Source organism: Lutjanus erythropterus, chromosome 4 (genome assembly GCF_056507025.1).
Source record: "Lutjanus erythropterus isolate fLutEry1 chromosome 4, fLutEry1.hap2, whole genome shotgun sequence".
NCBI lineage: Eukaryota > Metazoa > Chordata > Actinopteri > Lutjaniformes > Lutjanidae > Lutjanus > Lutjanus erythropterus.
Window position 1 is genome coordinate 32,472,875 of NC_139320.1, and position 14,313 is coordinate 32,487,187.

Sequence of the window (14,313 nt, forward strand, 5' to 3'; positions counted from 1 at the left end):
GCACACAAGCAGAAATTATGGCGCAATGACCAAACTACAAATAACATGAATGATGCATGAGGTCGGTAGACCATGGTGTTTGTATGTACAAAATAATAAAAGATCAACAAGGATCAACATAAAATAAATGTCACTCGACTGAACAGAAATTCAGGTCAATTAGAGACCAACGTGTAACAGCAATGACGGTGGAGCTTGTTGTCAGAGGCCATGCCCCAGGACAGCAAGCCCTCACCCCTATGTCGGAGACGTCCACCTCTACCACAAACTGCCAGTCAGGGTCAGGCATGTGGAAGATGGGGTCAGACATGAAATAGGTATTCAGTTCTTGAAAACCCCAATCCACCACCGGGGTCCAGCGGAACAGGACCTTGGAGGAAGTCAGGGCTGTGAGAGGGGTGGCCATGGTGCTGTGCCCATGGATGAAGTGCCGATAGAAACTGGCAAACCCCAGGAACCTTTGACGTTGCTTCAGGTCTCCGGGACAGGCCAGGATGTGTGTCACGGTCTAGTCCTTCTTCTCCACGAAGAAAAAACCCACCCCTGCTGGGGACAAGGAGGGACAGATGATGCCGACAGCCAGAGAGTTTTTAATGTCTATATGGGGTTTATGGCAGCGGAGCCAGGAATACCCCAGGATGAGAGGCCGGGCAGGAAAGGGGAAACTGGTTGAACCCCAACTGCTCAGCGAGTCCCACGAGTTAGACTTTTACTTGCTCCCCCTACCAGGTTGACAATATCCAGCTCAAATCTGGTCAGAGATGCCTTAAGGCCTGAAGACTGTGACCTATTGTCAAACGGTGTTGCAATGACGGCATGGTAAAGTTTGTTTTTTTGCCAAAACACAGGAAGTTGCATTAACTAACATGTGTATGTGTTTGAATCTGCCTGAAACTTGATGTTCGATAACAGTCCTGTCCTGAACATGTAATATGGCTTCTATCAGTGGGGCCTTTAAACAGCAGCGACATTTTTTCCTGACATATGAAAATCAGTATACACATTTATCATACCCAGGCGCACAAAAAAGTTTCCTGGACCCACAGGCTAAACCCGACATGGTGATGGAAATTTTTAATGAAGTAGTCAAGTTTGTCTACATGTTTTAACAAACTTCTCCTACAGAATGAATCAGATTAACTTCAAAATCACTGTGTGCTATGTCAACTAGTTTGTGACCAAAAGTAAAACATGACTATCAATCATTGGCACCTTTCATGATGACGTCACTCTGTTGCTGTGGGCGTCCTCTGTCTTTAAAACTTTAAAAGAAGTTGAAACAGATTTCCTGCTCAGTTAGGAGGGACTCACAGTATGACTACAGCAGGTGAATGCTCAAACTGACATAATGTCACAGATGCTGTTTTTGTACATTTTAACCAAAACATTATTGTAATTTTGAAAAGAAAATGGTTTATTTAGGAATGTTTTTTACAATTGTTTTCATGATAATGAATCTGTTTAGTATCACTACACTGACTTCTGTTCATGTGTGTTTTGTGTTGAAGTTGAAATTTGTGCAAATCAAGTCCAAACTGAAGCTGGTTCAATTTTTACAAAACCATAACAAAAGGTAATATAGTTATTGTCCAGTGTGCACAATAGAACTGTTGAACCTAAAGAAAAACGATGATAAACTCTACACAGGTTTCATATTTCACACTTAGTGCCTACTTTGACACTGGAACATTAAAGTACTTATATTTCATGATTGTTTTGTGTTTATATATGTTTATTGTCAGTGTAAATGTTTTTCTCATTGTTCTTATCTGTCTGAACAGAAGTTTACATGAACCAATGTACATTTTTCTGTGCAGCCTGTTTGTAAATGAACTGTATGGTAGTACAGGATTGTTTCCTTTCCTTCTGATTCAGATTCTCTCTGATATTCACACTGTTTCTGCTTCTTTTTGTCTGCTGCAGATTTATTGTGTACACACTTATGGAGCTGTTGAATATCTAAACTTGGCCATCATGTCTTATGACAGATATCTTGCAATCTGTTATCCTCTACAATATAACACACGTATGACATCTAACAGGATTTCCACACTTATTGCTCTAACATGGTTATATCCTTTGCTTGCATGTATTGTCATAATATATTTGAATTCCCGCTTACAGCTGTGTGGGAACATCATTCACAAAGTTTACTGTGATAGTCACTCTGTTGTCAAGCTGGCATGTTTGCATGCACATGTAGTTAACATATACGGACTCATTGCATCTTTTGGCACAATTTTTGGTGCTTTATTTTTTATAATTTACACGTACATGAAGATTCTTGTTGTTTGTTTTTCTGGTTCTAAAGAGACCAGACAAAAAGCTGTCAGTACCTGCACACCTCACCTTGCTTCTCTGGTTAACTTTACTATTGGAGCAAGCTTTGAATTATTACAGAGCAGGTTTAATATGAACAGTGTACCTAATATGTTGCGAATATTCTTATCATTATACTGGCTTACATGCCAGCCGCTCTTTAACCCTGTGATGTACGGCCTAAATCTGTCAAAAATACGTGTCCTGAGTAAAAGTCTGATGTCAAATGTCAGTAATTGATATTAGCTTTCATTTAACGATACCTTTACTTTGCAAACTGTTGTGTAAATAGAGGGACATTCAACCACAGTACTGATGATGAATCTGTACAGCTGATTGAGAAATGGCAGTTTGCACCATATTATGCCAGATTGAATGTATGTATGTATTTATGTGAATGAGCAGAATGTATTTAAAATAAGATTTCAGAATTTACCATTATAACTAAATATATTCTACCTCATACCTCAGCTCCATGTTAGTTTAAATATTTTCTGTTTTTCTGTTTCCTCCGGCTCTGACCTGTTTCTTGTGCTGCTGCAACACCTGAGTTTCATTTTTTTTTTAAGACCTTTCTTATTCAGTACAGCTGACTGTAATCTAATTTGCTGATTGAGACAGAGTTCAGATTTCCATCACAAGAAGTCAGGCAGAGGTACAGATCACAAGGTTATCCAACAATGAATAAACACAGTTAGGTCTACTGCTGGTCCTTTGCCTTATTATACTGAAGTCCTTGTCTCTCCTCTGTTCAGCCTCTTCATCAGAACCAGCAAAGTATACTTATATTAATATTGCATATGTATTTGAAATACATATATATGCATTGTTATTGATAAATTGATATGAAATATGTTATTGATCCGCAGGAAGTGAAGTTAGCCTCACAACAGCAGTGGAAATAGACCAGAGAGGCAGAACAGGAAACAACTAAGTTTGAAAATTTCTAAAAAATTAAAGTTAAACAACTATACACAGTGTGTTGCCATCAACCAGTATGCATAAATGTATGTGCAAAACCAAAATTGTAGGTTTCTGATAACACAGATTTGGAAACAAAGGAAACACTTTGCACATCCATTAAAAAAGACAGGTGCACTGGAAAGAGAAGACCAAAAAGTTACAAAAGGAATCCTGCACACTGTCTAACTTGCAATATATCATTTATTTGCAATGTTCAGGCAAAAAGTTTGCAGGGGGTTCTGTGGGAGTATGGGGTAGCAAGGCCGTTGCTATGAGCTGGTGACCAGGAGGCTGGCAACGCAGACAAAGACGAGACCCCTCTAGCAGTGGCAAAGAAGAGGACCACCTCTGGGAGGCCACCTGTGAGGCTGAAGCACAGGGCAGACAGCTGGCACCAGAAGATTCAGCCAAAGGTTGGGGCCATGGCTGCAGGGCTGGAGACTGGTGACTGTGAACTTGGCAAGCAAGGTGGAGAAGCCAAGGAAACCAGAGGCTGCTGCAGCATGAGACCAGGTGATGACTGTGGCCCAGTCAGAGCAGAGGGTGACCGTGGCCCAAACGAGACAGGGACTGACTATGGCAGTGGCCCAACTGGGACAGGAGATGGCTGCAGCTTCAGCACTGGTGGCCCAACTGATACAGCACTGGGCAGCAGACCCTCCATGAGTGCAACATTAATTATAGGCTTCTGGAGGGCTTCCAAGAAGGTGGCTCTGGGGCTGGTAGGAAGGTGGTGGCTTGAAGCATCCATGCTAAATCCAGCATCAGAGTCACTTGGAGTTTAGTTTGGGCTTCAAACTTGCATTTAGGTTAGCAATAACTGTTAAACTCTCAGACACAAAAGGAGAATCTATACACCGGGGATTTGACAAAATAGTCCTTTCCATCAGGGAATACATGAAGAACCTTAGTTTAATGTTCTGGGAGCCTTTGATAGCTAAGCCCAATCTTGCAAAGTTTGAGTTTAGTCTTTCAAGCTCCTTCAAGCAAGAAGAGTCTGCTGCGTTCATTGTGGACAGTTCATACTGTCACGTGTGCATCAAAACTAAACAAGATGGAGGACTAAAAAATGTAAATGGGGCAAAGCAGAAACCGTTTAAATGTGTTTTAATAAAGAAACAATACACAAAAAGCTTACGTGCAAGGCAAGCAGGGCAGGTCAAAACTAGAGTCCAAAAGACAAATAAATCCAACGAGGCAAAATGAGGAACAAAAGTCCAAAAAAAGGACAAAGACAGGAAGTAAAGTCAAGACACATGAGGAAGGACCAGGACTACAAAATAAACCAGGAAATAACTAACAAATAGTCAAACACGTCATTCAACCAAAACTCCTTTAAGATCTTTAACAACTTTTATCATGAAGTTTTTTAGATTAGCCTGACACAATTTGAAGTCATTCTGAAGTACAATGCCTGGATTACACACTTAATTCAAAATGGCCGACTCCCTGTTGGCTTTAGGGTTTGGCTCCAAAAGGCTTTTTTTGTAGGTTTGTTCTGCTAAATTCCATACATCTAGGTGAAATGTACCATGAGGGATACTTTGTTGGATTTTTTAAGGGGGCACTATTGAGCCATTTTGCAACACTCACAGGCCCATATCAGATGTAAATTCATACCAGGTGGTGCTTGGGGTCTAGAAAGGCAGGTGGTGGGTGAAGGTTTGGGTCAGTACCTGTGGAATGTCAGACTAGAGTGGTGTTTGATGTGAGGGTATCACAGTGGTCAGCATCCTGGGAAACCTTAGGCCCAAAAAAGTTTCCTTAGCTTAGCCACATGGATAAGGGTGAGGAGCTAAACTATTGAGAATGAACTCAGAGTAGAACCGCTGCTCTTTAGCATTTTAAGGAGCCAGTGGAGATGGTTCAGACATTTGACAAGGATCCTCCTGGGCGCCTTCCTTTAGAAGTTTTCTAGGCAGATTCAACTGGTAGGAGACCCAAGAACAGTCTAGAGAGATTACGTATCTCATCTACCTCATTTGAGGAGTCAAATATATTGCTGGAGAGACGGATGTTTGGATTATCTTGTTTAGCCTGTTCCCACTGCAGCCCAGTGATGAGCAGCAGAGACTGGATAGACAGATACTGAGCGTGTGACTCTTGTTCTAATCTCTGTCCTCCAGGTTACAGACTTCATATCATCAACAAAGTAAAAATAAACTCCTCAATACTTGGCAGACCTGGAGTCTTAAGTCAATTTTATTAATGCTGCCCAAAATCACAAAACACAAATTTGCCTCAGAGGTTTCAACAATCTCTGGAGGCCTCCTCTCCTATGACCTCCTTGATTTGGAAAACTCCGCAAAAAAATCAAGTTTAACGGGAAGACACCTCAGGAATACCTGTAGAAGATCCCGCCTCCTCCAACTGAAAAAGAAGGAAAATTAACATGAAACAAGACTGGCAATACTAAGTAAAAAAGAACAAAATATAATATCAAGTGTTTTTTTTCAGAGTACACTTATTATTTGTACACATGGTGAACAAAGCAGGCAGAGACACTTAAGTGTAATGTCTTGATATCATATCATCTATATTGATTTATCTTTATATATATTGTAATTGGCCTGAATTCTAGATCAGTCACTCAAGGACAGGTTTTTAGATACTGAGGAACACAGGTGTTCAGCAGTACCTTAACTCACTTTTGCCTCTGCATGAAATGTTTGAAAACTGAAAGATGTCTGCTGTCTTTCTCGACCTTTCATACTTACTTAAAATTGTTCTACAATTATACAGTTGGGTTTCAAGTCAAGGCAGCTAATTATAATTATTTATTTTGGTTGCTGCTCCAACACTGTGTTAAAAATGCTATTTCTTGATTCTAAAACGTGTCCGCTGTAAAATATATTCAGCTTATTCATCAAATCTGACACTACACGATGCACACGACACTTTCTAAAACTGTACAGATTTACAGTGTAAACACAGTGTATGGTTAGAGTAATACAAAAGTCCAATAACATTAAAGAAAACAGGCAAATCTGTTGGGTGGCTGCTAACACTATTGGCCTACATTTGTAACCAGACTTTTACATGTAACACGGATTTTAGACAGTTTCAGGCCGTACATTAGAGGGTTGAAAAGTGGAGGGCATGTAAGAAAGTATAATGATAAAAATATTCGCAACATATGAGGCACACTGTTCATATTAAACCTGCTCTGCAATATTTCAAAACTAGCACCACAAGTAAAATTGAGCAGAGAAGCGAGGTGAGGTGTGCAGGTACTGACAGCTTTTTGTCTGGTCTGTTTGGAACCAGAGAAACAAACTTTAAAAATCCTTATATAAGTGTAGATTATTAAAATTAGAGGACCAAAGACTGACAGGGCACTAACAATGAGTCCATAGATGTTATTGACTGTGGTGTCGTAGCAGGCCAGTTTCACAATCGAGTGGTTGTCACAGTACACTTTGTTAATGATGTTTCCACACAGCTGTAAAGGAACAATCAAAGGCAATGTCAAAAAATTCACAAGAAATGGAAGCGACCATATTAGAGCAATAAGGACAGCAACTTTTTTATATGTCATACGTGTGTTATATTGTAGAGGACAACAGATAGCAAGATATCTGTCATAAGACATGATGGCTAAGTTTAAAAATTCTACACTTCCGTAAGTGTACACGAAGAAAATCTGCAGGAAACAAAAAGAAGCAGGAATATTGTGAGTGTCTGAGAGAATCTGGACCAGAAGGAGCGGAAACAAACCTGTACTGCCATATAATCCATTTATAAACAAGCTGCACATAAAAATGTACATAGGCTCATGTAAGCTTCTGTTCATATATATAGCTACAACAAGTAGAACATTGGCAAAAACAATAAAAATATATAAAGACATAACTATCATGAAATATAAGTATCTGAACAGTCCGGTGTCAAAGTAGGCACCAAGTGTGAAATATGAAACATGTGTTGAGTTTATCATGAGCCTCCCTTTGATGCCTTTTCAAAGTCAATGTGATACTTAGATTAGAGATCACAGAAATAAATTTGTAACATTGTGTGAATTTGAGCCTCCACCTGCTGTCCTGCTGCAGTCACACTGCACACCCTCCCTAACTGAGCTCAAACTCTGCTTTAAAACTTTTCAAGACTGAGGACACCCACGGCAGCATTGTGACCTCATCATTAAAGCTTTCAGTGATTGATACTCATCTTTAATTCATGGTTTCCCGTTCTCACTCTCAACCCAAACAAACACAGAAATTCAGAACAGGGTTGGTGTCCCCTGTGAGTCCAAAAGCTAGATTAGACTACTATCTTAGATTACACACTGTACATGAACTTATGTAACTAAGGCACTTATTTTAACCCAGACAGTGATCTTTTCCTAAAGTTTTAGTGCCTTTGCTTAATACTTTACTTAATATTTGCACACATATTATTGCTGACTTGACTGTGAAGCCCTTCATGTGCAAAACTGATGCCACATTAACACAGATGGTTTCAAGTCACCTACATGCTTTGTGTCTGATGAAAGAATCCATGCAACAAGCAGACAAGTGGAAAACATAAAATGTCTCACAGAAGGCAGTGGATATAAGTTATGTAAGGTGAGATGGCTGGATGGACCGAATCATCTTGTATATATTCACATCTGGAGACCCAGGGTCTACTGGAAACTGTTAGTGGGTGACCATGGATGTATGCTGACACAGTGTACAGACTTGACGGGCTCAGTAACTTCAGTTAGATGGGAGTGCTTCAAAAATGTACATTACAAAGTATCCTCAAGATCGTGATGTGGGAGGGTCTGCAACTTGACAGGACTCAGATCAAACCTGGAGGCGTTGTTTATGTCACCATAGTGATATGGTGGTGACAGTGGGACAGGTGTCCAAACAAAGCAACCAGAATCTCCTGAATACAAGCACACTGGGCAGCAAATTAAAAAGGAAAAATGACATGGAGCTTTTGTTTGTTTAGAGAGGCCGTAACATATCCAGGGACTCATCCAGGATTTTAAACTGGGACGTATTTGATTAAAAATAATATGATACTTGATTTTGTCATATTTTGAGAATTTATGTTATGTCACTTTAGTAAAAATGTGCATATCGAGATATGTATCGTATACAGCAGAATAGCAAACAAAAAATTAATTGCTGTATGAAAAACATGCAGGTTGAAATGATGGATAGAAAGGCAACAACTTCCTACCCTGACACACCACATGGTTTACACAGAACCACCTGGGAAGCCATCCATACAAAATGTTTGGAAAAGGGCACGCACTTTCAAGAAAACCCCAGGCAGATGATTCGATGAAACATCTGTCTCATTTAACACAAGCTAACTTCAACTTTACCCACCTAACTGATGCTGAAACCAACTAGAAAAAGAGCAAAACTATCTTTTCCATGGACAAACACCTTCAGCATCGTTCTCGTTCTGTTTGTGCGTCCTCTCCAGTTCTGATATAACTGATGCTTTCACAGTATCTACGCTAACCCCTTCAGGAGCCGCCATTGTTTGTTCGAGACAAGCTGTTTCCATGGATGCTTCTCGCTGTCGGCGTACCTAAAACCATGGCCATAGCTGCCAGTAGTCCCTCCAAGGATCCTGATTGGCTCACACCACCTCTGGTGTGGACACAAATGGATAGCTTTGAGCCTGGTAAGCATGATCTTGTGATCTTGTGTTACAGGTCCCGGATGGCAGGATGAGCAGACAGATGTTAATGTCCTGTTAAACAGGAGAAAGGATGTAGCAGAGGTGTTTGTTGTTGTTAGACAGGTCGCTCTCGGCATAATTTATTGACACAATGAACTCTATTCCGCATCAACTTCTATCATTTTATCTGCAGATTTAGATTGGCCACAAAATCATAACATATAAACAATAATAGTTCTGTACAATTGGCACAGATACTGTAAATTTACTGTACAATAACTGGTATATGTCCACAAAAACCTTCATCTAACTGCAATTTATTGGCAATTGCCCTTTAAGGGTATGTAAATGTTACACTTTCAAGAACGGAGATGTGGCCGATCCTTGGTGTAGCACATTAAATCTTTATTTCTGTAGAAACGGCAGAAATAAATCAACATCAGTACTCAGCGTCTGTGCTGTTTCTATATTACTCATTCGGCCTGACGTCTCACTCTACTAGTGGCTGCCTTACTCCAAACACACATTACAATTTAAACAAACAGAATGAAATCACAGTCGTTATAAACATGAACCCATCTGTGATGAACTTCCTCTTTTAACTCTCCATTTGCTTTCAAATGAACTGTTTTTAAACTGTCAGTATTTATTATTGTTTTGTTTACCCCATGTTCACCAAAACATCCATGAATTTATCTACTGACATCATGTTTCCTATATAAACTCGTTTTGCACTAAAATAGTAAAACCTATGTTAATTTCACCATTTAGGCTCTTACTTTGAAAACCCACCGGAAACTGCCTACTGCCTCTCCGGTCCGCCACTGACCAGAGCCGACATGTACGCCACTGACCAGAGCTGACATGTGCGCGGGCTTCGCTACGGCTAGCACCGGTGTCATTAGCCTTAACTTATTCACACACAAATGAACGGTTTTAAATCTTCCCACACTGTCCATTAGCCCACGCTAACTTCCAACTATCACCTCTGTTTGTGATTTTGTTTACCGTTGCGCAGTTTGCACTTTAGAAGACAGTTTCACAGTTCATTTTTAGCATCCTGCGCATTACCCGCCACATTGGACTGCTATTCATTACCATGGGCTCACTCGTTTCCATTCAAAGTTACGTTCACACTCATTACATGTCGCTGTCACAGTCTAAGGCTTTTACACATTGTATTGTTTCCCTAATTCATTCTGGTTATGATTTCTGGGCATCTTACCTGTAGAAACGGCAGAAATAAATCAACATCAGTACTCAGCGTCTGTGCTGTTTCTATATTACTCATTCGGCCTGACGTCTCACTCTACTAGTGGCTGCCGTCGCCCCTAGAGACCTCAGGCGCACAGCGCCCTCTGCTGACCCGATATTTCAACCAGGTAAGACATAACCAGACGTGCTAGAAAATGAATGAAATCACACAGAAATATCAATACAATCATTTTTAACGTGTTTTAAAGTCCTTAGCTGTTTCTATTGAGTTTCAATTTTAAATGGGGGGCAAGATATTTTAATCCAGTCTTTTACTGTTAATGTCTCTGAAACCCCTTTTGATGTTTATAAAACACACAGTGCCACACTCTCCCCCACAATTTTTAATGTCTCCTGACATTACAACCAAAGTTCTACCAAGGTCGCCAGAAGTGTCTCTGCTCGTTATACTGAGTCTCTAACACTTCACAGTGCCTCGCAATCAATGACGGCTGCCCTAGAGTCTCATAGCTCAATACAATGGGTGGCTGTCTGAGTCGGTGTGGGTGTGCTCTTACCATCTGAGACTTTTCTTCTCCCAACTCACCACTTTCAGGAACCATAGAAACAGGTGGATCCAGTTCATGCTGCTCAGCCAGTCGTGACATATCAGCAACCTCTCCACTCTGGAGTGGCACATCCTCTTCGCTCTGTAGTGGCACATCCTCTTCGCTCTGTAGTGGCACATCCTCTTCTGAGGGTGGGGAATCCTGGCGAGGCTGGAAGGGTTCTGCCTCAGGATTCAGTGACGCTTGATGTTGCTGTCTCTCCCTGCCGAACCTGAGATGCCACTGGTAGGTGCTGTCGCCATCATCATCCTCAGAACTGCTGTCTGATGCTGGCTGCTGCTGTTGGTTGTAGCGCAGTGTCTTCTTCCTTTTCGTGGGTGTCTGGGTGTTTCTCTGCTGCAGTGGAGTCTGTGCTGGTGGCAGCTCAAGGGGTAAGTGGTCGCATGGCAGTAGAAGGTTTCTATGGACCACTCTGTCCCTTCCAACACCATTCTCTGGGCTGATCTGATAGACTGGGCTGTCATCGCCCTTCCTGTCTTTCACTCTGAAAACCTGGTCCTCCCAGTAGGACAGGATCTTCCCTGTGCCTCCTCTTGGAGTGAGATTTCGGATAAGGACCCGATCACCTGGTTGGAGGTCCCTGCCTAGCACTTTCTTGTCGTAGTTGGCTTTCCCACGAGCTGCTCCTTTATCTGCATTTCTGGCAGCGATCTGGTAGGCCTCCTGCATTCTCCCTTTCCAATGACTCACATAGTCCTCATAACTTCCATGAGCCTTGTCCCCTCCAATGTTGAACAGCAGGTCAATCGGGAGGCGTGGAGAGCGTCCAAAGATGAGGTAGTAAGGGGTGTAGCCTGTGCTCTCATTTTTTGTGCAGTTGTACGCGTGGATGACTTTAGCCAGCGACTCCTTCCAGTCCTTCTTTTCCTCTTCCTCCAGGGTACGCAGCATGGAGAGCAGGGTTCGGTTGAACCTCTCAACCTGTCCATTACCCTGCGGGTGATATGGTGTCGTATGTGAGCCCTGGATACCAGAGAGTTCTTTCAGTCTTGCCATCAGTCTGTTCTCAAATTCTCCTCCCATATCGTGATGCAGCTTGCTGGGGAAACCGAACTTCAGAGCAAAATCGTTAAAGAGCTTGTCAGCCACAGTCTTCGCTGATTTGTTTTTTGTAGCGTAGGCCTGTGCGAACCTTGTGAAGTGATCCACGACCACTAATATGTACTCGTAGCCATGCTTGCACTTGTCCAGATGGAGAAAGTCGACTGAAACTAGCTCGAATGGATATGTGGTCTGGATCGGAGTCAGGGGTGCACGGGTCTGCCTAATTGGTTTCTTCCTCTTCACACACTCGCAGCCTTTGGTCACGAAATGTTCTACATCCTGTTGCATTTGTGGCCAGTAGAACCTCTCTCGGACCAGGTCAAGTGTCCTTTCGACCCCCAAGTGGCCCATGTCCTGATGCAGCTCTTTGAAGATCAGTGGGTGGTAGGACTTGGGGGCCACTAGCTGCTCTCGTCGGAAGGTCCTACGGCGCAATACACCGTTTTCATCCAAGTCAATTTTTAGCCACTGTTTTAGCAATGTAGCAACTGCTGGCTGCTCTGCTTTGATCTCAGTTCGACTTGGTCTGTGTTTGCGGCTCTTGTACCAGATGACTCGTGATAATACTTCATCCTCTTCCTGAGCCTTACAGATCTGGGCTGGGGTTAGAGGCTGGCCAGTCGTGCTGTTGCAGTCCCTTATAAGGCTCAAAGCACAGGCCTGGATGACTCCAACACCCTGACATGGGTCCCTCTTTTCAACTTTTACACTCTCCATGAATGCACTGACAGTCTCTCCATTGACCTCTCTCGTACAGCTATTCATGTAGTCCTCGATGCTGAGCGGCATCCGGGACAGTCCATCGGCGTCATTGTTGTTCTTTCCTGGGCGATAGCGTAATGTGAAGCGGAAATCAGCCAGTTCTGCCACCCATCTGTGTCCTGCAGCATTGAGTTTGGCAGTTGTGCGCACATATGTCAATGGGTTATTGTCCGTATAGACCACAAATGACTGGGCATGATACAAGTAGTCCCGGAAGCGTTCACAGATGGCCCACTTCAACGCCAAAAACTCAAGCTTCCCCGAGTGGTACCGTTTCTCTGACTGGCTGAGGCTGCGGGAGCCATATGCCACCACCCTCATCTTCCCCTGTTGCCGTTGGTACAGCACCGCACCCAGACCATCCTGGGAGGCATCACAGTGAAGTGCAAAAGGCTGGTCGAAGTCAGGGTACCCCAGGATGGGGGGTTTGGTGAGGGCCTCTATCAGCTGATTCAGCACTTCCTGGTGCTCCGTGGTCCACTGTATCGGTGTGCGAGAGGGTAAGTGACCTTTCTTTGTTTTTCTGTGTTCTTTTTGCTTCCCCAGCGATGATTCTGGGTCATGTTGTTCAGACTTGGGTGGGGCAAGGAGGTTGTACAATGGCTTGGCTTTGCAGGCGAAGTTGGGGATGAAGGAGCGGTAATAGGACAGGAAACCTAGCATCTGGCGTAGGTCCCCCACCGTTGCAGGCGTTCTCTCCTTCAAAGCCATCACAGGCGCAATCTCCGCAGGGTCCATTGTGTAGCCCTCTCCTGTTACCAGTTTTCCCAGGAACCTCACTTTTCGTCTGAACAGTTCACATTTCTTTGGTGTCAGCTTTACACCGTGTTCCTTGTAGCGCTGGAGAACAAGGCGGACGTGTTCCAGATGTTCATCGAAACTGCCACTGTGAACCAGGTTATCATCCAGGTATGGGAGGCAAATGGTGTCCCTCAGACCAGCCAAACAGTGCTCCATGCTTCGTTGGAACTCAGCGGGCGCAGAACTCAACCCAAATGGGATGCGTACCCATTCGTAGAGCCCCCAGGGCGTGATGAAGGCTGTTAAAGGGCGGCTCTCTTCATCCAGGAAGCCCTGGTGGTACGCTTTGCCCTGGTCCAGTACAGAAAACCACGAGCTCCCACCAAGTGTGTCCAGCATGTCCTGTATTCTTGGTATCGGGTGGCGGTCGGGCACTGATTTGGAGTTTAGTTCTCTGTAATCGCAACAGAGGCGTAGGCTGCCATCTTTCTTGCGGACACATACCACCGGCGATGAGTACGGGGATCGTGAAGGTGTTATCCAACCCCTGTTCAACAAATCCTGCAAGTACTCCTTCACTTCTTTATGGAGTGGTCTTGGGACTGACATATAAGTCTTTTGTACCGGACTGGTGTCATGAAGTGTAATGTGCATCTTTAGAGATGGAATACAGCCTACATCATCACTGTCGTATGCAAAGGCTTCGCATTCCTCTCTCAACAGGACCTTAGCTGCTTCCTGTTGAGCCTCAGGAAGATGGCTGAGGTCAACTGGCGGATCCCATTCCTTTGGCCTCTCAGCTCCCACACTCTCAGGTTGAACTTTGCTCAGTGCCTCTTTTTGTTCAACCTCTTCGGGCTGAAAGCCTGCTGAGTATACTGTTTTTACTGTCTCTAAGTGTCCAATAACTTTATGTTGATCCAAATAAATGGTGTGGTCAGTGGTGTTGGTAATGGGGACTGGTATGTATGTAACTCTGCTTTCAGGAATACGCACCAGTACTTCACTGAGAGACACACCTTCAGGTGGGACATTG

The 14,313-nt window shown here is 43.2% G+C and overlaps 1 protein-coding gene across 1 annotated transcript; it reads left to right on the plus strand.

Moving 5' to 3' along the window:
• Nucleotides 1–1,629: 1,629 nt before the first annotated feature.
• Nucleotides 1,630–2,559, plus strand: LOC146328676 (olfactory receptor 4B13-like). The gene has a single exon (XM_084716471.1). It carries the CDS (start codon nt 1,630–1,632, stop codon nt 2,557–2,559), a length of 930 nt encoding a protein of 309 aa, XP_084572597.1.
• Nucleotides 2,560–14,313: the final 11,754 nt, after the last annotated feature.

Bases quoted from the DNA above. Each gene is read 5' to 3' on its own strand.
- LOC146328676 (XM_084716471.1), top strand. From the start codon at position 1,630: ATGATAAACTCTACACAGGTTTCATATTTCACACTTAGTGCCTACTTT.